Raw genomic sequence first — 27,527 nt, 5'->3', positions numbered from 1 at the left:
TACGTTTAATATGATTTATTTCTCTTTAAGTTTCCCCATTTAAATTTATTCAACACCTAGGTTACTTTATGATAATTGATACTATAAAATGTAACAAAGTATAAAATATACTAACAAAGAGCACTTTCAGACCTTTTGTGATATTGTAAGGACAAACTTGAGTCTATAAAAGTACTTTTTTTAAGCTTTAAACATAAATGGTCACTAATGATTTTTGATAGTTATGTAAATTGTGATTAACAAATACTTAAGTGATAAATACAAATATTGTTATTTTATTTCTACTCAGAGGTTAATAATATAATTCACAAGAAAGCTTGAACACATTAACCCATATAGAAAATACAGTATCATACTAAAATAAAAATATTAATGTCTACAAAACCCTAGCTCAATTGACAGTCTTGTTCCATGGCTTCAATTACACTCACAATGTTGTAGTAAAAGAATGTCTATTTCAGCTTAACTATTACTAGCTGTTCACATACAAATGTCTTCAAATATCTTCACAAAATGTTACTGACACACAAGCTGATTTTACAAAACTACACCAACATAATTTACATTAATTTCACATCTGTGCAATTTAACATTAACTGTTTGAACTAGACTATTCACTTTTGGAACATTTAATTACTTCTTTTTATCAACTGCATACTACTACTCTATACAGGTTTATTACAAACACATAAACACAAAATAACAATAACCAAACTGTGCCAGTAACAACTTCAAATAAAAACAAAACATTCTAACATTTTTGAAAGACTGTGTCTTTCTTTTTCCTTATCTCTGCATCTCTAAGATGATCTGACAAACACAAACCCCAAGTATATAATAAAACTATCCCATTAATGAATGAACAGATAATAATGAAAATTTATTTTTCTACATTTGCATGATTTATGTACAAATGAACACATCTAAGCAATATATAGAATAAGATTCTTTCACTCTTTCACCTAACATTGTTGCACTTCAATACCAGCTGCTGCAGTGGAGGACAGCATAATGGAGAGAATATTTAGCATTAGACTTTCAATTTTTATTGCAGGTGAATTATGTTGCATTACACACAATTTAATCATTTAAATCCAGAGAAACAAAGGGTGCTTTAATTGCACCATGAATCTCAGGCATACTTCAAAATGAAATATCACAAACTGATTCCCACGGACATTTGTAATGGCATTTCATTGAATGATCACACGTTTTGAAAACCTTCACAGCATTGACTGGATAGTTGAAATGTAATGCTTAGCTTTTAAACAAAACTTGTAAACAAAAACATAATTTATATTCAAAACAACAAATACAAGTGCTGAAAAGTATTTTCAAAATAAGTGCAAAAAAATTAATTAGGTTGAATTTTGTATGACATAACTATAATGATAAAAAAATTTCAAAACATATACACAAGTCTGAATTTGACCAACAAACTTTGGCTGCAGGTTCATCACGACTCAATAAGTTGAAAACCTCTGAACGACTTATGGTCTAAAGTGTTTCCGAAGGCTGGAGTACATCATCCAAAGTGAAGCTAAACAACATTTGTATTGTAAATAATGGAGAAAATATTTAATAAGGAACACTGAGCATAACATGTCACAAAAATATGTTGAAAATAAAGATATGTTGAAAATAAAGGCGTTAGTTACTACCAACTATTTCAATGAAATAATCACGTTATAGCAACAAAATTCATGGTGGTTGTAGAACATCATTTAATTAAACATAATTCATAACTTCAGTGATACATCTTACCTTATTTATTATTTACATTAAAAATATTGTTCTGCCCCTACTTCAAAGACATGTACCACCAACCTTGGGAAGCACTTAGACCACAAGTCACGTAGAGGTTTTCAACTTATTGTGTCGTGTCATGATGAAGCTGCAGCAGAAGTTTGTCAGTTGAATTCAAACTCATCCTGTATTTTTTTATCTACCTTATGTATTAAAAGTATTATACACACTTCTGCATAACATTTGGTTAAATGGCCAACAAAGTTTAAATTTCATAGTAAGCTTTTACAAAAAACCAGAGACCAAGAACAAATTTTAGGTAGGTACAACATTACAAAGAAATATTAACAAAAATAACACACAAAGCATTTATTGCTGCAGATTGAGATTTGGTTTAACCTCAACCACAAGAATTTTACTCGATAAAACACACAAGTTTCTTTTGGTGTAATTATAAGCTTATTGACTTTTGAAATAAAGAATTATTCAACTTTAAATACACACAAAAAAAAAATATTTTCATAAAACTCTTCACTAATCATACTCCATTGGACAGCATAGCCAATTTTCCAGGAAATTATTTTTTACCATTTAATCTAATGTTCTTAATGGTTTTTTTTTTTAAACTGTAATATTTCTGTCTCAGTCAAACACAGAAAAATCTATTATATTTAAGTCCTGTATTACCAGTTACCACTTCTGAACAAATCGTCAGTGATAGCTCATGACCTGATAAGCTCCCCCTGGATATTAGCAGCCCAAGCATTTTATAACATCAAAACAGCAAATTGTAACTATTAGATCCTGCTCATTAAGTGATAACTTACATGATAAATTTTATTGAAGGTTGATAGTAGAACTTTCCTTAAAACAGAGTTGTAGCTTGACCAACAGTTATAAAACTTGTATGCTTTATTGCTGCAGCAGCATTAGGTGTGTCCAAACCCAGCAAAAAAATAAGAATACAAAAGCCCTATTCTTAATCAAATATATTAAATATTAAACAATAAAAGTTAAAGTAAAATTAATAATAGTGCCTCTACCAATATGAATTGGAAAACATGGCAATATAAATGGCATAGCTACTTAAAAGCTGTCAAAGAATATATATATTACTTTAAACATAAAACAGATCCTAAGCACAAGAGAAGACACTGCTAAGCAATAAATGATTTAAAAATTACCTTTAAAATGTCACATAACATTTAGTTAATGTTAACATGCAATTTAATAAAACTAAAACAATAACTATAAAGTAAGCACTTTACATAAAACTATACATTCTCCTAATGGTGTAGCCATTTAAAATGAAAGTAACCCAAATATGTAAGTATAATATGTAGAGCAGCAAAATACAAATCCAGCCATTACATAAGGCTTGGTTAATATTTAAAGCAAATATCACTTTTAAGCATAATGATACAAATATTTATGACATAACTGTGTCACATTTAATTTCAAGAAAAAGTCTTACCTATGTCATATAAATGTGACTGACATTATTACTCAAAGGCCCACAAAACATTTCTAGCCACTTGATTTAGACATTTCTTTTAAAAAGAAACCAGATTCATTTGCTACAAAAGCAGATTCAAAGTTTAATTCCTCACTCGCCTCTCTGTAAGATTTTTCTAAATTAATAACAGATTTTTCCAAATACCTAATGGCTGCAACTGAAAACTGCTGCCCTTTTAAATTTGTAATCACTGAAGCATTGCCATTAAACCCATGGGCTAATATTAGCTTTTGTGGAACTTTTAACGTTACATTTTCAATTATTCCTTTATTGACGGTAATTGTGATTTTCAGTTCTTCCGGGATGTAAAATTTTCTTGTCACTTGAAAATCTGGTGTTTTACCAAAACGCCAATCCCAGCTGGCAAATTCATTCCTCAGTTTTTCCACACCTAAAAAAATAAAAAATCATGACATATGGTTTGCTCAGCATTAATTATTTGCGTTTATGTCTGCAGTTGTTTTAGTTTTAATTATTAGTTCAATGTTTTCTTCAAAATACCACATTGGTGTGTGCATCACTTGAACAGTGGCCCTGATTTTAAGGCAGCGGTTTATAACCCACTGTTGTGAGTGTTGCGTACCTCCAGGTGGCTAAGTATTTTGTTCAAAATTTTATTCTAGTTTATCTCAGAAACGATGTGGTAGATGTTAGTACAAGACAAACATTTTGGTTAATTTGGACATGCAGATTAACATTATTCCTCCACATCACAAAAATGTATGGAAAATAATGGTGTTAACCTGAATTATTTCAATAAAATAATTTTACTTCAGCAACAATATTTGCAGTGGTTGTAGAACATTGTTCAGAAAAGATATAATCCAGATGCCTGGCATACCATTATAAATACTTTCTTTTTTATTTAAATAAATGACTGGTTCAGCTGCAACTCTTCAAAGGCCAGTCTTCGGAAGCACTTAAGACCATAGTCGTATGTTTTCATCTAACTTTTACGGAATCGCAGTCAAAGTTTTTCTGTCAAATCAGACTAAGGCTTTTGTATTAATAACTGTTTGCTTGAATAAATGCCATAATAATTCCTAATACCTTGGTTTAGTAATTTCATATTAGGATCTCAATAATTTCATATGACCCTTATTTTTTACTTATAATAAAAATCATATAAATATTATATAATTGATAGTGGTATATATATAAAATTATTATGATTATATATCCTCTATCCCATGAAATACTTTTCTATTACAAAAATTATGTTCCCAGATTTTGATAAAAATTAAAAAAGACTTTTCATCAGGTGTAAACAAGACAGGAAGGTTTTTTATTTCTTCCATTATTCTCACATAAACATAAAAAAAAAATTATGTGTAGGGGCACATCAAGTAGCATGCTTGTTCTGTGATATGCAACTGTTTATAGCCTCGCTCAAGGCACCCGTTATTAAAATGGCTGTTGATCCTTATTGAGAACACAACCCGCAAGATAGGTTCCAGTTGTGGCCCAACATGGAAGTGCTTATTCGCTACTTTTCCAGAATGTCTTAGAATACCGATCTTAGCACAATAAGACCCACCTGCAGTCATGACTTGAGGCAAAGGTAAGTATTACTCAATTTAATTAACTTATCAACTTTTCACTTGTACTTTTTTTAGGTGACCACAAGCAGATTTAGTTCATTAGCAGGGAGCAAAAAAATGTTCAATGTAAAGACTACCCATCATTGGTGCTATAATCAGACAACTAAAGAAATTACAGCACACAAGTCAAAAATTAGTAGCAATGCATTTACTGTAAAAATTACAAAATTGGAACACAATATCTGTAATGTTAATTTAGATTAAAAGCAGTACCAAACTAGAATCAAAAATTTTGTGTACATGAGAAAGTTAACGATACATACTAGACCTATGTGATTTTCACAATTTAATTTATTTTGCACAAGTTTTACAGGATTCAATAATTAACACCCAACCTCTATTTATGATTTTGCACGTTCATTATATTAAGGGTGGTTACAGAAAATGCCCAGACACTTCCAAGATCTCCATAAATTTCAAGCTAACAGCACCATAAATCAAATTATTACTTACCATGTGACTTCATGCTCAGAAAGCATTAATTCACAAAAAATGCAGTTGCCAAAAAAAAACTAAGTGTTGCATTTAGGTAAACAGCTATTTCATATAATAATAGTTCTTAAATTTAAACTGTTGAAAAAAAATTGGTTGTCTGTAAAGTCGGTTTACGGATGATAGTTTAACGTGACGTCATAACAAAACATTGATGAAATGATTGCATACTTTTATGAATAAAATTGAATCATTTTTATTGAATTATCACTATTTTGTATGGATACAAAGAAGGAGCGAAATGAAATCTACAATTTAATATATAAATTTACTTTTATTTGCACTCATTATTCAAATATGTTTATTACTTTAACGAACAGATTATTTTAACTATAACATTTATACATGTTTGCTATTTAACTTCTTCCAATCTGTGTTATTCTGTTAAGGATAGGACGATGATATGAAAAATAGGAAACGAATGAGTGTGTTTCAAGTTTAATGTGACTCGAAAAAGTCAAATCGATGGTTGTTCCAATCGAGTGGAAGAGAGATAGATGCGGCGCAAGCGTACAATTAGCATAACGGGACAAAGCGTAATGGGACAATGTGTGTAATGGGACAATGCATCATCCTTTTTCGTGCGTGCAGGCGGCGTTCATCGATTTATTAGACGTTGTCACGTCAAAAATATTTAGACAGCACTAAAAGAGGAGGGAGGGGAAAAAGTTTTAATGTTTTAAATCACTGAGTTGAGGACCCTATCTGTAGGATTTGCAGGGGGATATATGTAGCCCAAGGGTTTTGAGCATGGAGTTAATTAACACAATGTGTTCTAACTATGTGGTCTAGCTAGACCTAAATTCATGCAAAAAGTTGAAAACTTTAAAAATTCAAAACATTTTCAGCATTACAGTCCAACCTCATTATTACAAACCTGAAGCAAACATAACTTTGTAATAACGATGTTTGTATTAACCAAACTATTGGGAAAACATAATGACATAAATAAATTGATTACCTTCTAATTCTTATCATTACAACACTGCATTATATAAACCGCTGTAGCCAACCACTGCTGAACTTTAATTCTGAAATCCCTAACCTCAATGCTAAGTAATCTGCTTTCTTCTACATCATAGGTCCAGAAATTGGCAACTTTGCTGCACGTATTTATTTATGTTTTGGACCTCACATTCTTTTCAAATCATCTTTTTATATACCCACAAGAACTTGCAAAAGCTGATTCAATTTTTTCATGATTTTTATTTTAATATTATTGACAAGGAAGGTTGCAGGATGTTAAATATCTCGTGATTACAATTTGAGTTTTTTTTTCATCACTGTCAATTTCTTTGATAATTTTAGTTTTAATTTGCAATGTAATATCATTACATTTATTATTTGCAGACATTTTATAACACAAAACACACTCAAAATTTAGGTTATGGCATACATGCGAACAAAAGAAAATAACCAAACTTATTACCATAGAATATCTAAAGTTTTTCATATGTGCACTTCTAGCGAATAAATACGACATGGAGTACTTTCCTTTTAGTTTCAGTTAAGAAAATGTTGTCTTCTCTAGTTAAGTTACTAACATTGCCACTACAGTTAACTTTTCATCTTGTTTTTCAACAATTTTGCACTTCAGGATATATACATACTTACATACATACATACCTACATACACACATACATACCTACCTGCATATCCATACGCACATGCACATGCATACGTACATGCATACGCACATGCACATGCATACGCACATGCATACGCATACACACACACATTACACATACATTACATACATTCATACATACATACATACATACAGCTTTGAATTATGTGCTTTGGATGTGCAAGAGCTATTTTCATGTAAAAATGGTATTCAAACCTTTGTACTTAAACAAGTGCAAGGCCCTGCTACAACATGACGGTGCTGACTGATGCTGACTGCTGCTACTGAGCTTCTTATCGCACCATGCTGGTCCAAATGAGTTTAATACTAATCATAATTTAAAACACCATTACATGTTATAAACAGACTACTTATTATCATCTGTAGTAAATGTTGATTGTGTTTATGATCTATACTTTTTATTTTGATATGTTTCAACCTGCAGTATTAACCTTGATACCTTGAAAATCTCTTCATTTTGCCTGCACACAACCGCTATGAATACAATTGATACACATCTCAAAAGATGACAAATCACAATCTCCTAGCTGGCCTTCTGCTGAACATCTGCCGGCACCAAGATAAAGTTGACCAACTCAACCCTAACATCATACATAGTGGCACAGCAAGCCGGAGCAACGTACCATGTGTCGTTGGCCAATCAAATTTTATAAAGTGGAGCAGCACGTAACAGCACAGCTATACTGTACACGATTTCAACATAAAATAAATAGAGTAATAGTTTCACCAAAATTATTACATATTGTTTAAAAAATATATCACTGTTCACCATCATTAAAAGAAATACTGAAACGCACTAATATAGTGTAAATACCAAATGTTTTCAACATAATGAACCATGTTAAAAAAATTCAGCAAGCATAATAAACCATCAATAGCTGCCATTTTAGGTAAACAAACACATAAAACAAACTATTGCTATTGGTATGGTTTATTTTATTTATTGTACAATATTTAACTGTTAACTACCTGAAATACATTTGATTTCGTTAGAAGCTTCATGTTTGGAAACACTTCAAATTAAAAAAAGGAAGGAAAACATGCACATTTCATAGTATTTCACATATTATTTCACACTGAGTATTTTGGGTATACCTAAAAAATAACATAATTGTTCACACTTTTAAGACACAAATTTTTGTAAAGTTCCAAGACAAGAAACTCACTTAGAGGCTAATTAAAGAAATTTCCCATCTCAAATTGTTGTCTGTGTTATCAAGACTGGCACGTGACAAGCAAAAAACTTAAACAAGGGATGTATTGGTTATAAATAAAATCAAAATCACACAAACTTAACAAATAATTTTCCCTGCAATGTGCAGAAATTCTCCAAACATTTACTAGTTTACCTAATATTTTGAAATTCCCTAATTTTTCCTGGTTTGCCCTGCCTATAGCAACCCTGTTATTATAGTAGTCTGTTTCTTTACTTTAATAGTGGATCCTAGGTTAGGATATGATCAAAATGTTATAATTTTCAACTTCGATAAACTATTATATTTTAACCTCTATTATTTCAATGAATTATTTTATGACAGCAAATAGTTTTGTAAAGGTTGTAAAACTTTAATCAATTAACCATTACCCAGACTCTAAGGGCTGCTGGCAGTCATATTTGTAAAATTTTAGTAATAACATTGCAGGTTTATCAAAGATAAATACCGTTGATGCCTGAAGTCACTACTGTGCAAGCCAGACTTAAAGTTCCATATTCAATACTTCATTATTTGCAATAAACTAGTAGTTCAGCTACAACTTCAAAGGCTTAAATACAGCCTTGGGAATTACTTTAGAAGTGATAAGTCGTTTATGTTTTAAAGTAATTTTTCGGTGATAAACCTGCAGTCAAAGACTGTCCAATTCAATCACACACACTGTATGGATACAGATAATGGTTAAGGCCATGACTTGGCCTAAAATGTAGTGCCAAAAAAAAAATTGCTGGAAAATGTTTTCCTTAGACCCCCAAAACTTAGTAGATATTTTCCAATTTATTTAGCATACCTGTTAACACTAAAAGGTTTAACCAAGAATCATTGGAAACCAATATAATAAATACATTTTGCTCTTTCCATCCATACTATGAAAACGAAAACTAATTTTAATTTGATATGATTACCTGGAAACCAGCCTTCTGTTGGGTTGACAAGCTGAAAACCATTCTGCTGACTAATGAAGTCATGACCTGCATCCTGCATTGTGAGAGGGGTAGTCCGCAAGTACTCCCAGCCAACAGCGCCCAGCAACTTCTCAACAGTCACACTGCTGTTCACATCATTCAGGTTCAACACGGGTGACGGAATGCTTTTGGTGGCATTTGTATCAACTCCAACCTACAGGCACAGAAACAAAAATTGTTCCTCTTTGTGGAAAAAAATAATCTATGGTCTAACAATGTCCCAAAATATTTAGGAATGTTTTTATTTTTTAGTTCACTATTATACTGTTCCAAATGCAGAAAGGACCGCGACACGCAAGAGGTTCGGAGCTGGCTGGCGGCCCTGCACAGCCACTGACATCAGCGCCGTCCACTGACATATGGCATGCTGCCGTCCACTGACATAAGGCATGCTGCCACAGATGCCTGGCCGGATTACAAGGGTCTTCTCTACCCCGCTCCCCCTATCCGCTCCCCTCGCTTTGCTCCGCCTCATGCCATCGTCAATGACCCTTTTAGCGGCCTGGGAATTCTGAGAGTTTCCCGAGGCCGCCCGCTGCGCGGAGTGGCATGAATACACACAGACTTTCTTGACTTTTCAGGCGTCGGGTCGGCCTTGTGATGACTGCGACTCGTCACAGCCGCTCTCGTCAGTTAGAGAAGGGCGCCACAGGTATTTAAGCAGCAACGCCGGCCTCCGTGGGAGTTCGGATAGTTCGGAGAGTTCCACGAGTGAAGGGAAGTGAGAGATCGGCAAAGAGGGTGAGAGATCCCCTCGAGAGTGGCGCGACGCGGAGCGACGGGATCGAGACAGTGCGACTGTGTGTGTGGACAGATGTGAGGTAAGGGGCGAACCACTGTTGAGCCTAACTCCAGTCAGGAGTGCAAACTGTGGAACTTGACAGACATTGAGTGACTTGCAAATAAACATTTTTAAGTGCAAATAATTGGTCAATAGGCATTTTTAAAAAAAATTATTTATTAGTAATGTAAATATTAGTAATTAATAACACTTTAATAAAAAATTGATTGGGCTACCTCTTATGAACCCAGTTCTCTTCACATAGGTAGTAACAAGATGAACTTTAACACTACACTATATTTCAGCATTTAACATAAATATTAAGGCCCCTTCACGATCAATATTATTGATGCTCTGTATTGAAGCGGTATTTCAATAAAAACCTCAATCGCGCCATCAATATTCATTCGTCAAAAAGTATTTGTGTGATCACTTTTAGTGGTGTTGTCGAAATGATTTCTAATTAGGTTTTGGACTCTCTGGCCTTGACTTAGACCGTGTTGAAGAGGAAAAAACAAAAGAAGTAGATGGTGGTCATAGGAATGGTACAAGTAGAGAAGCTGTTTTATGCACGAACATTTGCTGAACTTTGAGTTTCTGCTATCTCAATTTCATCTTTGAAGAACAGCAGATCATTGTAGTACCATGCATTGGGTTCTGGGATGTCATCTGCTGCTATTCCTGACCGCTTAAAATTTCCAATCCTTCTGTAGTCTGTTCAAATTAGTTTGTACAGCATACTTTTCTTTTTAAAGTTCTAATATAAAGTCCGGTTTGTATTTTTCCAGAGCTGTAACAAATGTTTGCATTGCGATTGATTTTTTTTGTTTTTGTTAAAATAATTTTTGGACTCCTCGCAAATGTTTACAATATTATTGAACATCTAGGAATAAATTTTATAATCAAAAACTAATGTTATGGTAGAAAATAATTATTCACAATTATTAAAATTAGAGATGTAAAAATATACAAGTTTAATCATTCTGAAGCTGATGTCGATTCTTGACACATTTCTCAGCTTAATTCCAATCTAGCTCACTGATTTAAACAATTTTAAGTTTAAGATTAGTCAAATAATATTTTGAGCATCATTTGACAGCTGAGGAAGTCAATTTATTGTCCAATATAGCTTTGAAATAAAATCAATACATAATAAAAATAAATTATAGTTTTTAGTATGAAAAGCTCTATTCCAACACTATGCTGTGAATTAGTACATAACAGAATCTAATGTATGATAACCCAGATAAAAAATATTCCCAATATTTACACACTTCACTCAACATCATAACTATTGTAAGATTAAATAAAATATTAGTTACCAGTAATTAAAACAGTTTTAAAGAACTTCAGCCAAATAGCACTACATGGATTCCAAAATTAAAAATTAAAATCATACTAAATATGATTTTGGCTAAGTTGTAAAATAATTATTGGAAGTTTCGTGCATAGCTGTAACAAGGTGACCACTCTCCTGGAAGTAACAAATTCCATGTTTTTTTTTTTTTTTTCAAGGTTTTCAAAGTCAACTCATTTAATCTCAGACATAACAAAACTTAGTTTGTCAAATTTTACATTGAAATAAATAACAGTATTAACTATTCTTAGTCAAATTGTAAGTGTTTCTCCGTAAACTAATTTGGCTGCATTGACATGGTGAAAATTAAAACATCAATTGAAAGAATAATTTTAACAAACATTCAACATAATTATAGCAAAGCATATCAGTTGGGTTATACTTTTCACTGTCTATAAAGTTTCACAGGGTCGCACTTCCTCTGACTTCCAATCCTGTGGTTACTGGTTCAAATATAATATAGAACAGTTTTTTTATTAGTTTTTAAGCCATTTTCCACTAAGCCTTCTGACAAATAGCAGATAAAAATTATTTCTAATATCTGCTTAAAGAATGGGATGTGGTTTTAGAACACACACCTACTGCTTTAAGTTTGGCATATATTTTAGCTTTATTCTTTTCAAAATTTGTCTGTTTATTAGTGTTCTCTTGGGAGAAAATAAATTGATTGAATTTTTATTATTTAAAATCCTTTAATTCGTTCCATTTTTAATTTTTTTTTTGTTTAATTTTCAAGGGGCTTTTTTGACTTGAATTTTTCTACAGGCCACTTGACTCAGTTAATCATCTGCTTTCCCGTCCAGACGCTGCGTAAGCCGCCACATCTGATAAACCCTACCTTTGTCACTAGCTGTGCACACTGATGTGGGTCAGTTGCTTGAGCGCCATGGCACATAGCCTTCTCTGGTGCTCCGTGCTTGAGGAACATACTGTCTGAAAGTCACCTTGCATTTTGAGACAGCCCATGTTGTCTCACTTGTCTACGTCAGCTCTATCCCCACAATGTGTAGTGCTTCAGAGCACGTAACAGATTGCTTGGGTAGCACCCATCTCATGACTGCATTGCCTGCTATCACTCACTTATTCAAATGAAGCCATTTAACTATGTTTTTACTGGCTTTCACACGGTTTATTAAGTTATTCTTTGTGTAATCTTAGTGTGTTTATAGAACACTGGGGATTGCCTTGGTAAAAGAAAAGAACGAGAGACAGGTGCGCAATATGGTGGCGCAAAGTTTCTGGAAATTTTTCAGCTGCCAAGCCATTCTGGCATTTTCTGCATATTATATTCTTATGATAAGAAAATCTGCAGGTGTTTGCTCTCAGGGAAAGCTGTAAATTTATCACATTTTTGCACCAGCCAATCGGAAAGTACTTTGTGATATGTATAGGTATGTTTGTTTCTTACAGAAATGCCTAGATTTAAGTACAATGTATTTTATGTAATATTTGGTCCTTGTACGAGGAAGCTGTGCTCGGATTGGTTGGTGAGGTCACGCCGCTTCCACCTCACTGTGTGGCTGGAAGCAATTGTGTCATCTTGCCGTTGCCAGTTCTCTGCAATTGGCAGTGGTTCACGCCAATACATAATAATGTACTAAGTGACAAACTATGCAGCTGTGGTCTGGGCTGTGCCTTATCTAAACATTTTCTTTTGGACATCCTCAACCAGAATTTTGTAACCTCAGTCAAAGCGATCAGCCCACAATGGAGCTTCAATGTGGTTTTAGCCGCCATTCCCAAGGACACGTTCGCCCTTTGTTTGTACCATCAACGCCAAGTGATCACGGGACTTATATACGAGATGTGATTTATGTGAGGTAACAACTTTACTTGGCATTATCAAAATTAATAAACATTCACTTTTTGAGCAACGAAAATTTGCTAGTGTTGCTATGGAAACAGTTTGGACCTACAGTGAGCACAATGTAATGGTGGACAATGTTTTGTTTTTGTGTGCAAACTGAAAAAACTTTACTTAAAAGTTCTACCAAACTTCTTCAATTAAGACTGCCCAACTAAATCCATACTTGACATTGGAATTTAAAACCTCTACAAACATTTTCGACAAATATTTTCAGACTATTTTTTAAAGTGTTTTTGTGAATGTTCAAGTCAGGTCGTCTTTTAGCCAAGGCAATATAATTTGTGATAACTCGTAATAAAAGTAGGTTATGTGCGATTTTGACTCATCCGTGACATAGCAACCTCAATAATCATGAAACATTTGGATTTTACTATGTGCAATGAATGAATGCTTAATGTTCTCGTAAGACATCGAAGTCATCGGAGACAATGAGGGGTTTAGTTTATTTTGGTTATAACCAACGCAAGACATTAATAATCCCTACGCATTAATTATTTTGTAGTGTATTGATCTATATTGGCTATAAACAATTTTAATATTCATTTTTAAGTATAACAACATTTAGTACTGCAGAACTTTCTTTTTCATGGTAAATTGTATTTTAAGTTTACATTAAATTTTACAGTTTATGCTCACTCCTTTTTACGCAGATAGTTTGAGGCAGAATGTTATGTAATTTGGTCTGAACGAATTTTTGTAAACATAGTGTTCAGTATTATTTTGCAAATTAAAAGTACGTTACCTAACAATTTAATGTGTTTTTTTTTGTTTACCTACTAGCCTAGGGCATCCTTCCTCATTTTCTGATAATTTATTTAAGTTACGTATTCATTTGTATGCCACAACCAGTTGTTTATGCTGAGAGTAACATTTGATATTTCATGCGCATTTATTTAATTACTTGGTAGCAGATTTCAGCAAAGATTGATGACAAGCATGTTAATCACTACAACCGGTAGGTTGTGGACAGTGTGGTTAAGTGCCTGGAGTAAGGGCTTAAGCCACACTCCTTACATCCAGGTTGCAGAGTCCGTGAGTGCCAAACCATCATCTTGAGACCAAAACATGACAAGAGGCAAAACAACCTGCAAAGACCACACCGCCGCCACCAGGCGGTTATGTGATAAACACATCACGTAGGGGAAGATGTTAGTCAAGCAGCTGCCTGCTAAGAGCATCAGTCGCACGTGGTCCGAGTTAATCCAATTACACGTCATAACTTAAATCATATATAAAATTAGAGTAAACTAATATAGACACAAGCACGGGAAATGTAGTTAACAATGCGACACATTTCAGTTAAATTTTTATATATGATGTCACTGAAACTAGTGCTGCAACAGATGTTTGAAAATCAACAACCTCACAAATTCTGACAGAGTGAAAGAACAATACCAGTTTGATTTTTTGACATCCTTTAGGTGAGAAAACCGAGCCCAGGAAAGTAAGTGATGAAGACTTAAAATCCACAAATTTTATTCTCTAAAAGAATCAGTCCCAGAATTAGAAGACTGTGCTTTAAATTGCAGCAAGTCATACTTGAGAAGTTTGTTGCTAGGGTTTTGCTATAAAAAGACCAAACTGAATAGATTTTAGTTGAAAAGCGTGGATTAGCTGTGTGGAAAGGGCGGTATTTAGAACAAATACATGAATTTCATAAGGCTGATGGAACAGTTTTTCATGTTGACAAAATCACGTTTATACTACACACAGTGTAAAAAAGGCTTTTAATAAATGTTTTACGTATTCTTAAGACAAAGCATGAAGTTTGGAGATAACCTTGATTATATGAATTTTTATATTTTCAATGTATGTGAAAAGTAAATTACGGCAGATTTCCCTGAAAAATCTGTTATCATAGTTTTCAACCCTAAAACAAGGCATTTAAAACTGGCTGACAAGCTACAATTATGGAAGTCAATCTTTTGTTTTTAGTCAAATGCATGCCAACAAAATTAAAATTAAAATAGTATTATAATTTCTCTTGTTCACTGACAGTGGTAAACTTTTACTCCTGTTTCAATGTTATTAAGCAGCATATACGTGACAAATCGATAGAAAAGCACTTCTGCAAAATATTGGCACAGTTTAGTTATTTTTAGCTATGTCATAAATTAGTCTTGGTTCATAACAGTTTCCAGTGGCGTAGCAAGCGGGTAGCAGGGGTGGGCCCCGCCAGGGGCGCCGGCGCAGGGAAGGAGGGGTGGGAGTTTTGCCGCCACGACGGTTTCACTGTTACTAAACCCTCCCCCCTTCTCTTTTAATCCAGAAGGGGTCACCATTTTCAAGTCTGGCCAGGGGCGCCAGTCACCTTAGCTACGCCACTGACAGTTTCTTCAGCTATGTTTTTTAAGGGCCTTTAAATTTACATATACGTGAAAGAAGTTAGTATACGTAATTGTGATTTAAACAAAAGTTTCCAGTCTTATCATTAAAGTACACACAAACACAAAATAATATCATTAAACCAAGGGAACACACTGTTTGAAGAGCAATTTTGAAAAACTTGGATGTTATTAAGTTACCAAATTAAGTGATAAAATAAAATTTCTGAGATACAACATTACTGCTCGTGGAACACTGACTCAAGACCAACAGTTGGTTTTCCACCCATTCTGGCTTGCCATGGAAGAGGAAAACTGTCGATGCACAAAGGAAAATTCGATGGCTGTTTTGCTCTTGTCGCATTATGATCCCATCATCATCGTAGGCAGATAGCCTCTGAATTAAGAAAACGTCTTTGATTGGGGCATCAGCTGCAGATTTGCATGTAAACCACAGTTTTAAGTATAGAGTAATAATCAAACAGTTGAACAGTTTAATTTCTTGATATCAGTTCCGCCACCTTAGGGTACAAGAATTTTATGTATCTTAGAAGAGTGAGCAAGTCATGTGTTGCTGTCACAGCAGACACAGACAATATCTTTTTGAATAGGAGAACTTTCATATTAATCATTTAGCCATGCTGCTCTCAAGTTCTGCTGCAAACTTTCTATGCATGCTCTTTGTTGTCTTTTTGCATTCTGACTCCAACATCATGCTGTTTGCTTCTCACTGGCAGAAAGCTTCATGTCCACTGGAACAATAATTCCAGTCGGTGATTATTTTAGCAATTTGAGAAAAATCCTGTCTTCCTAGTAAATCATAACTGGCATGACTGAAATAAAATAACTAGTTGTTCACTATATTTATTTTTGCTTCACTTGGTCATCCCAATTACTCTTTTTTTAAGGTTTTAATCAAATTTGTATGTTCACGTTTTATCACATAGGATGTTGCGACTTCTCCCAAAAGAGCACTATTTGATTAAACAATTGTTGTGCACTTTCTCCAATAGTAAGCTTTTGTGACATGTGGTAACACATAAAGTATGATTACATTCCCACCAGATGGAAGACGTGCACCAGTTTTTGTGTTAAAACTCTAGTCTATAAAACCAAATCTTGGCCATGGCTATGTTTTGAAACATTTTTTAATGCAGAAGCAGTTTCGAAGCAATTTGACTGCTTCAGATTGATAAGTGAAAAATTAAAAAAGCATGTTTTGTGGGATCTCCTCTCATTAGAAAAGGAAATACCTTTTCTCAATGACAGAGAGACTTCCTCAAATCTGCTGAAGTTTGACTGTACAAGTACATAGGCTGAATGAATAGAGGATTCTCAAAAATCTATTTTCACTTTGAGATGTAAATATATTGCAAAAATTATTTTTTAAGAAAAGTCAGTTTAACTCTAAAACATCTTGTTTATAGTGATTACTTTTTAATTTATGTTTTACTTAACTTATAGAGTAGTGCCATTAATCTTGTCCTTTGTTCCAGTTATGTCTTGTCAAGTCTGTTGTTAAAAGTGTCATGTTTTACTTAGTATTTCATTGTCTCCAGTATTATCATATTTTTTTATGTAGTATTTTATGTATAGTGTCAGCCAGTCTAGGTCCCACAACTGTTTGGCTGTTACTAAAACCGTTTAAATATAAATTATAAAAAACATACTATACCAAAACATTTACTTGCCAATTAGGACAAGTATAATATATCTTTGAAAACAAATTTCAAGCCTGCCATTTATCAATAAACACAATTTCATTTTTAAGACATTTTCGCTATCTACAAAGGTTTCTTGCTGCATAGCTGAATCGCTAACTATAAATTCTTTAAGAATCAAAAACTGCTCACAATGCTTGCACACACTCTCCTAAGAATAAAAATCATTTTCAACTTACAATATTCTTTTTGAGTGCTTGACTCAACTGGCATCTGTCGACATCCACCATCAGCGTACAGTGATGATATGCATTCTTGCTGCCTAATTTTGATGCTGTTCCAGACACCTGTGAAGGCTAAGGAAATATTTGGTAAAGTATTGTAAATCAATTATATTAATAGCACTAAATTTCCTACTCCTGCAAAAAAAAACATGAAAAATATGCAAAAATGTTATTCAATTTCATAATTTAATATACTTTGACATTTCCCACCTCAGTATCTGACCCATTCTAAACATTGGCATGCCATATAATACTTAGAAAGAGATGACCCATGGGCTCTTAATGCGTCCCACACGCCTCAGTCCCTAGTCGTTGAACACATGGTCGCTCGAGCAAAAGTCAATACTATATTTAAAACCGTTATTACACTTTTTTACATTATAATTAAAAGACAAGTAAAACTGTTTTTAAAAAGCACAATAGCACTGAATCAGTGTAATTGTGGTCCAGGACACCATATAGCCTGGACTAAATGAAGCACTCATCATTATATGGAAAAATCCATGAACTGCAAATAAAACAATTAAGCAAAATAGTCTGCCATCCAAAGTAGCCCCAGAGGAAACGAAAAATGGTTTAGAATTATTTAAAGAACGGTGGCTGCGACTAGATCAGTACACACAAAAGTTAATATCCTCTTGATAGCCTCTGGATGCAAGGAGCGTTCTACCTCGGGTGGCTATCTCAAGTGACTGGGTGAGTGCTACACACAATCACCGCAGGAAGGTGCCAGCATGTTAAACAAAACAAGTCATTAGGTTGGTTACAAACTGTGTTGAACGCAAAATAAAATCTAACCTTAAATAAATTTTTTATAATGAAAAAAATACCCTCATCCAACAATATTACTTATGTGCTTCTTAATATCTCGAATGGGGTGCATTCTGAAATTTACATGCGTAGCACGGTTCCATCCTTATTGTTTACTCTGCTGAATGGCAAACAGATATACTTGGGGTGAAAAGAAAAGTTTACAATGTCCGATTTCTATTATACCTTATCAAGGGGGCATGGCATATTTCATTGTAACACATGCACACGCACCCATGGTGGCAGGAGCTGTAAGCAATGCAGGGGTGGGGTGACGGTTTGTGGTGATGGGTCACATCGGGTTCATAGGAGGGGCTAAACCCCTGGTCAACATCAACATGATCAATATTAAGATTTTGTCTGTTAAAATAAGAAGATTGAGATTCATAAAGCTCAGATCTAAGTGGTGTGTCATTGCCAGATCCTCTGGAAATCATAGTGTGTGTGTTTTTACTTATCACCAAAATGTTAAGTTCATGGATAATGGAGCAAATCTTAACATTAAGTATCACATTCCTACTTGACATCATTGTTTTGTAATTCAAGTAATTACAATTGTGTAATAGGGAAATGTGATCACTGTCTATAGATTGTCTCACTCTTAGATTGCAGTACACTGCTTATGGCTAGAGACCTGCAAAATTCGCGGATTCATTTCGTGATATGCTACAATTCAAATAATTATACCTTAGTGCGGCTTCTGCAATTGGTTCACTGTTAATCTGGAGTAATGAGGGCCAATTAGAGACCCTCTATCCTGGAGGTCATTGAATCCGCGAATTTTGCAGGTCTCTAATTGCAGGTGCCAAATCTCAATTATGAATTTCAGAAGATGTATTTCTTTCGAATACTGATTTCACAAACACATTAAGAACTCATATCATAAATTATAATATTTTATACTATCACACAGGGCTGGAAAAAACCTGTTTTTTTTTTTTGTTCAAACCAGGTTTTCTCAATTTAAATCAGGTTCTTTAATTACACTAGTTATTTTGTTTCTCAGCCATACAATATTCCGCATTCTGCCACTCATGTTGAAACAGAAAAGTTATAACATCAAAGAACTTAAGTCCAACAGAAAGGGGGTTTACCATTGGGTCAGGGATTTCCTACTTAATAGGATTTTTTCAAATAATAAATTTATATATTTCCCCTTCTTTTTACACTTTTGACTACAATTTACTAATTAATTTAATTTTAGAAGAGTATTTAGCTGGGTATATTTTACAATTTAATCAGATAATTTAAATGATAAGCTCTTGATAAGTATATTATTATTTGTTCCTGTAAATCACAAGAAACATTAATGAGCAAACTATTGTTATTAGAGTGAAATTAGACCTTTGATTAAAATTTATTAAGATATACTATTTCAATATACATTTTTTTAGGTAAACCATTTATTTTTTTTAAATAACCACTTGATTTAAACCATGGTTTAAAACCATTGTTTTTTAAATTAACCAAACCTGCTATCACGCTTATAAATTTGTAATAAATTGCCACTTTTTTTACACTAACTTACAATAAGAAACCATTCACACAATCATTGGTACAAATTCATATACATAATTGTAAAATTAACTTGATTAAAAATTAATAACACATACCTTTTAATCACTATTGCTACCACTGACCAAAGTTGACCACAGCTTCTTTAATTGCATTGTTCAAAATGTTTTCCAAAAAATACTCAAATATCATCAACACAATCTTGCGCACCCTCCCTTGTAGCCTACCAATGTAGTTTCTTTTTGGTGTTCCACCTTCCATAGTTTACATTTATTTAATCCACGTAAAGGCAGAAAATAAATAATCTGCCAAAAGTGTAACAAGTCACAGGAGACAGTGTGTCGCTTGGTTGCGAGACATGGCACTAACTGGTGCGGTGATATTCAGTAATGTATGTATGTATGTATGTGTGTGTGTGTGTGTGTCTGTCAGTCAACGGAAATAACTGAACTAAGGAAGCCTTTATCTTTGAACTTCCTTGCAGTGGACAGAATCTCTCACTTCTCCAAACACACCGAGGTGTTTCCTATACCCATTCATTGTGAACATCTTTCAAACTTTTGACCACCATCTAACTTTAATAGCAAAAACATTTGTTGCTGATAAACGTTTTGATGTGTCAGTTTCTGAGGAAATACATTTTAGGATTTTAAAAAAATTATATAACTGAAACATGGAGCATTTTTGTCTTGAGTTTTATTGAGTGGCATCCTAACACATGAATTTACTAACAAAAAAAATCTGAATTGAATACAACTATCTGTTAATTGTTTTTTTTATACATTTTGGAATACTTCAAAAACATTCCCAGGGAGGAAGTTAAGTTTTTTTAATTTTTCAGCCCCATAAAATGCAATCTAGTATGCAAAGTATATATTGCCTGGGCCCTATTTCATAAACATCACAAGTTACAAACTTACAAGCTACAAGTCACAAGTTCACAAGTCACAAGTTCTGGGAAATGTATTTCATAAAAAAAGTCTCATAACTTGAAGTTGGTTAGCTTGTATCAAATTTTCACAAGTCACCTGTTTTATTCACAAGTTGTTTACATGAAAAATGTAAAGTGCACGAGTAGCAAAAGATTTGAAATCGGCAGTACTGCCAACTATTTAACCAAAATTTAAACACTTTAAAATTTTCAAAACATAACTTAATCAAACATACTCAGGAAATGATATTTTTAAACAAATATAACCTAACCAACCTCTTTTTTTAAACCTAGCATACCTCGCACACAACATAGGACGGTAATTGTGGATATAAGTTAATTATGCAGAATGACGTAACTGTTAGACTTAGATGGAAGATTTGTTAATGAAATATGTTTTTATATGTGGGATGTACATTAGGTAAAAAAATTAGTTTATTTATGATAGTTTAGCTTACGTTGGTCAATGCTCATTTAGGTTAGGTTAGTTTTGTTAAACAAATTCCCTACCCCAATTAAGTTAGGTTGAGTAGGTTTTTACAGTATATAAATTGTCGAAACTTTGTGGAAATAAATTTTAGTAAATTGTGGTTTGCCTTTTTAGGTTAGCTGGGCCAGGTTAGTTTAATTAATGTATAAAAAGTTAATGCTTTGTTTCTTTGTCAGATGCTGCAATAAATGACCAATTTCTTGCAGAAGTTCTTCTAATTTTTGTGAACTCATCCTAAAACGTTTATTGTATTCATAGTATGTGACAAAGTTCATATTTATTCTCTCCTTGAAAGTCCTTTGCCTTCTAACCTCAAATTCTATTTCTTCATCTGAGTCAGTAAAAACAATGTCCATTGTTTGTACTAACAAAAGTACTAATTCACAAGAGATTCACATTCAGCAGAAAGGTTTTTAACCTCTACTTTCAACTCGAAGTAAGATTTACAAAACTCAGAATTCTTGTAGAAACTTAGGGGTTTGCTACAAGTATTTACTTGTGAAATTTGGTTTATGAAATGCTATAAATTTTTCACTTGTAGAAAACACTTGTAAATTGTTAAAAACCCTTGTAGTTTGTAGCTTGTAACTTGTACTTTTATGAAACAGAATTATAGGAATTTTCACAAGCTACAAGTGATTGACTTGTAAATTGTAGACTTGTATATTTTATGCAACAGGGCCCTGATGTGTATTTCGATGATATTCAATATGCAAAAACACTTTGTCCAAAAATTACAATTTTACATTTCGTAGTATATATGGCAAGAGTGCACAAAGAAACAAGGACAGCGCTAACAGCAGTCGGCATGTTAGAGGGGAAAAATGCCCATTTACTTCCACACTGCAACCTAAGAGTGGGATGCTCTATAGGAAGGAAAGCCCTCTAAACTATGACTCATGATTTTGAAGAAAGTGATGTACTGCCAGACTACATAATCTTTAAACAGTGAACTACAACTGAGTAAGCTGAAATGAATGTCGTTCTACAGTCTCTTGGTGAAAAACTTGAATTCAAGACTCACCAAATCATCTCAAAGGTAGGAACTCAATGAAAAGGTGTGTATTATTCTTGCAAACTTTGCACAAAACTTAACTTTGCACCAAACTTAACTTTGCCACTCAAGAGGAGATCAGAGCTACAAATGGCCATCCTTTGGTATATCATTATAAACCAGACAAGTAAGCTTCTCAAACAGTTTGTTTCGGTAACTAGCAATTACTTGACCATAACACAGTAAAATTGCACATGTTCCAAACACACTTGCTGAAACATATACAAGCAACTGACACCTGTGTTTAAAATAAGGTAAACTTCTCAGATGAAGCATTTAATCAATACAAAAATCAAAGGAATTTCCTTAATGTCCACAGTATAAAATTGTTTTCCCGTAATTTTTTCAACTTTTTTACACTAACATAACCAAATAAAGCATTTTTTGTTTCTTTATTTACCACCTAATGGTTTACTTCTTTTGTTTACAGTTTCTCAAAATCCCCATTACTAAACATATGGGGAATCCTATACCTACTTTTCAACTTCAAAGTTTTTTTAATCTATACTTTAATAGGCATGTTGATTCACACTAGACTATTCCCATTTCCCACTACAACTCAAAGGGTTCAAAGGAAAATAGCATCACAGCACCTATCTTTGTGAAATTCTAAAGGTAGGTAGGACCCATCCTATCCTCAACCAACTGATAGTTACAAAAAAATGTTATTTTAACAGTACATACCAATCTCCAGAAAATAAATTATTGTGTAACGTATATCAACCTATCACCTATTAAGTAAATCTCTGGTGGTACACATTAATAGAAAAAAGAAAAATATGTGGTTACAGTTTTACAGAAAATTTCCTAGAAAAGTTTTCCCACCCGCAATTTTAATCAACAACCACAAGATCGTCTTGATGCAGAATAAATTTTTTTGCATCATTACATGGGAGAAATGCATGTGATGGTGTTTAAAGAACAACTAAGTTAAAGGAAATGATAAAGAGGTGTCTGCAAATGACTTGTCACTGATCACATTCTTATCCTTGAAGATATTTGTATTGCAAACAAAATATAAAATATATCGCTTACAAATATGTTGAGAGAGAAAATGATTGCTAGACACGAGAAGCTGACATGTAGGTTTGACAACTGCCAGTAAATTTCTGAAACACTGACATATCACCGCTGCATTTTACCTTCAAAGTATACGATGAAATGCTATTAGTGTTAACGAAGCGTTATAATTTACTTATTTCAAATATAGCTAACATAAACAACCATCCACACTATTTTACAGTACCTATTTTAAATTTAGATGACATAACAAACTGTTCAAACCATTTTATGTTTTTTTTTATGTTTATGTTAATTTATGTTTTTAGCTTGCCCAACAGCCTAGGTCTTTAGCGGTGGGCACAACACATACAGATACATACAAAACCGAAGTGAAAAGCTATGAAAAAAAAAAAAAATTGTGTGGTTAAATCAGGGCTCTACAAATCCCAGGTGCCGGGTCACCATAACACCTAACGTTTCCTTGCTGGCGACTAACTTGCTGCCAAGATACCAAGATATAACTACACAGTGGTTTTGAAAACATCAGCCAATTTTATTGTTACATAATCTTGTTGTACAGAGATGACTGAGGCCAAGACCAGGACGGTATTTAAACTGTAATAGGTAAATTACTAATATAGTACAAAGATGCTATAAAGGTACCATTTAGTATGTTAATGTTTACATAAAATCTACAAGTAGAACTGCTCACAAAATTCTGTATATTTTTTTATTGCTGGCTCCTAGATTCCGAGTCTGGTTCTTAACATTTCAGAGATTTTGTAGAAGTCTGAGTTAAATAACATACAAAAAAGTAAATAATTATTAAAAAGGATCTTAAAATTATCAACGTTAAAATCCAACACTAAAAAATATCACTTATGAGATAGGAATTTTAAAAATGAACTTGAACGAGAAATAAGAATGTCAGTTACTGTGTTATCACAAATCTGAACCACTATGATTCCTGAAGGATGAAAGACACACCCGTTTATCCGTTTCTCTGCTTTATTTATTATTATTTAGGGAATTATTTAACAACAGGAATAAAAGGCTGGACAAACAAAGTTTGTGAAGACCACACTCACTACACACTTGCCCCAGGAAGCAGAGCGACACAGATTTGAAGTGTAAGATAATATGATTTTTACTTAATCCTCATTTTAATTTATTTTCTAATTATTTTCCATTGTCAAGATACTTGGTTGTGTGTAGAGTTTTTTTAACGGTAGTTATCTAAAGTAATTTCCAATAATCTTTTTGGGTTTTAATGATTTTCTCCCCACAATTTTCATGATCTATATAGCATTGGAGATTGCACCTTTAAGGGATAAAGCATTATCATTATTATTATTACTACTAATGGTAAATATGTAGTTTAGCGGTATTTCTGAAAAATAATGTTAAAAATCTGAAATACTTTTATTCTATGCTCTTGAACTTCCTCTTTTCACTAAACTCGGCGGAGATAAGAAATTCCAAATACTTTAGGAGATATCGCCGTTCTTATTTTGCTGTACAAGACCTGTGCAATCATTCGACCGTCACCATGTTTTTATTTTGCCATGTGTTTGTGAATGTCTAATTAATTAAAATGGTCGACTAGGTCAGGTCAGTTACATTATAAATACTTTCAAACTAAACGGACATTAAAAATAATGTGAATTAATTTTAATGGTTGTTTAGTTTTAAAGTATTTATAATGTAACTGACCTGACCAAACAAACCGGGACAAAGGATGAACATTAGAAACTCATGTAATTTTTTTTTTTACTTATTACTTGCGCAACAATATCCAAATAACATATAAAACATTAAAATTAGAAACGTTAAAAACTCACCTAAGTTAGAGGCGGGTGCAATTCCTTTGCCATTAGTAGAAAATGATGTAGTCGTTCACCTATGCCGCGAAAAAAAAATTCATACTTGTAAACAAGAAACAATGTTGAAAGCCACATGAATGCACAGGTATTATGATGGAAATAAAAAAATTTGATATCTCCTAAAGTATTTGGAATTTCTTATCTCAGCCGGGTTTAATGAAAAGAGGAAGTTAAAGAGCATATACTAAAAATATTTTCGGAGTTGTAACATTTTTTTTCCGCAAATAACACTAAACTACATATTTACCCTACTAATAAATACTATTTAAACATAATTTTTAGTGCTTCGCAACTCTAAATAATTTTTTTCAAAATTTTAAATAAATTATTTGGTAATTGAGTGTCGCTAACCTCTATTTGCCATCTACAAAAGCAAGTTTTTGAATTCAGACAATTCCTCCTCCCTCAACCGGAGGACACACACACCTACTTGCTGTAGTCTTTCTTCAGTTGATTATTCAAAATAAGGGCTATAACTTCTAGTGGATGGGTGTTCACTAAAGAGCTCCATCCAACCATACTCATGGTAGAATCGTGACTAGCATTTCAAAAAGAAATTTTTTTTCATGAACACACACTGCAGAATAATTAAGCGATATCAGCACCTAACACTATTTTTATAATTTTATTTCTTTATTATAGAAAATCCTATAAACTCCATTATCCCCTTTGCATTATTTAACTATGATAAATAAAATTTAAGCATTGCATTTACTTGATTACATGATCTAACACTTTCTGCAATGTAGGTCCTACTTAGTAACATACGTTTGGCTATCTAAAACATTTTTGAAAGGATACTTTATAATTCTTCTTGATGACAATATCTTCTCTAGTGTTAATGTCTGCTGAAATACCCCACTCTCTATATAATGCACGACTGATGATTTCAAGATTATTTCTTCTATTGTACATTTCTTTGTTGGTGAAAAATGTAAAATTTACATTTCCAGGGTCATGATATACAGCTCCTCCCCCACTGTTTCGTCTAGCTACAGACACTTCATAATTCAACAAATATTCTGCACTTGCTTCAAGCCAAGGGTTTTGATGTCTCCCAACAACAACACATGGGGAATTTCGCCAAACTAGCAGAACATGTTGCTTGGTAAAATCATAATTTTTGTACAGCCAATCTTCCAAAGCTAAGTTAGTGTAGATGTCTTTGGATTGTGATATCAAAATTGACTTTTTGATATTTGCTTCTTTTTCCGCTAACGTCACACTAGACACAGAACTAGACCTACTACATGAGTAGGGTGATGTTATATTACTTCTAAGCAGAAAAAGCAAATTACTGCATTTCTTTGAACCTTGAGCAAATATGTATGCCATTGCAGCACACAGTGAAATTTTTCTCAGTCACAAATTTACTTCTGGGCAGTTATTTTTTCTTCAGATTTGTGTAATACTATTTTACCTGAAATTTTACAGGTGAAATTGTTTCAAATTTTATTGAACCAAACAAGCATCAGCTATTATACGAAAGGCTTCTGAAAATAATCTTTCAGGCTACTACTTTTAACATGTCCATTTAAAGTGGCGACCATAGGAGCATTTATTTATAGCAATATTCTAGGTTCTCACTTTCTTGTGATTCACTAGTTTATGTTAAAGATGAATTCAAACACGCTGAACGGCAATGACAAGTAACCGCTATAATATTTCTACTGACAAGTGACCATTTATATTTTCAATTTGTAAATTGGCTCATTAAAGTTCCATCTATTCTTTAATCAAACGTCTCTCTCAGACGACGCCAGGGAAACCATATGATCATGCAAACTTTGAGTTTGATGCAGCCACTTCCACGTTTGGTGGAGAGTACCGATGCGATATCTTATCCCCAAGCAATCTCTACAGTCTTTTCGCATCCCTCCGTGATATTTCAGATTGGAAAAATAACTGAACTAACACGGACTAATAAATGCACTACCAACAGTAAACAATGCAACAATAACAGTTTAAAACTCTGCCAACCCAAAACTCACACGCATTCACACCTAAATTATTGTTACATATCAAAATACACAAAGAAAAAATACGTGTCAAATCAATGTCAATTGATCTACACGGAAGTAGAAGTTATTTTTAAGTAAAAAAAAAAACTGTTTAAAGAGAGCAAATCATTAAATTGTTCGACTAAGCCCCTTATCTTGCTCCTATCAAGTAAAGGAATTTATTTGCAGAAACATTTAGTCAATAAAGTGTAGGGCACCTTATCAAAGACAAACGAACACTTTATTTGATGTCAAGTGTCTAATACACAAATTAGATAGGGAATTAATAACAGTCTTTAAAATAAATTTCGCAATTTTTAAGACGTCTTAAATATTTAATTTATATTTACTTATCTTGGGGTTAAATTACCATTAATAAATTCAA

General features: G+C 33.2%; 1 protein-coding gene across 1 annotated transcript; it reads right to left on the bottom strand.

Moving 5' to 3' along the window:
• Positions 1-27,265, bottom strand: LOC134529627 (lipoyl amidotransferase LIPT1, mitochondrial). The gene is made up of 4 exons (XM_063363927.1): positions 25,944-27,265; positions 17,413-17,520; positions 9,124-9,337; positions 1-3,653 (listed from the first exon to the last, which is right to left on the bottom strand). The coding sequence occupies exons 1-4, from the start codon at positions 26,475-26,477 to the stop codon at positions 3,274-3,276; spliced, it is 1,236 nt and encodes a 411-aa protein (XP_063219997.1). The 5' UTR covers positions 26,478-27,265; the 3' UTR covers positions 1-3,273.
• Positions 27,266-27,527: the final 262 nt, after the last annotated feature.

The sequence above is a fragment of the Bacillus rossius genome, chromosome 2 (assembly GCF_032445375.1).
Source record: "Bacillus rossius redtenbacheri isolate Brsri chromosome 2, Brsri_v3, whole genome shotgun sequence".
Classification (NCBI taxonomy): domain Eukaryota; kingdom Metazoa; phylum Arthropoda; class Insecta; order Phasmatodea; family Bacillidae; genus Bacillus; species Bacillus rossius.
This window is presented reverse-complemented; position numbering and strand designations above follow the sequence as displayed.

Coding starts and splice junctions, on each gene's coding strand:
- LOC134529627 (XM_063363927.1), bottom strand. CDS start 26,477: ATGGCATACATATTTGCTCAAGGTTCAAAGAAATGCAGTAATTTGCTT. Junction 9,338..17,412: donor AAGCACTCAAAAAGAATATT/GTAAGTTGAAAA, acceptor CTGTGCCTGTAG/GTTGGAGTTGATACAAATGC. Junction 3,654..9,123: donor AACAGAAGGCTGGTTTCCAG/GTAATCATATCA, acceptor TTATTTTTTTAG/GTGTGGAAAAACTGAGGAAT.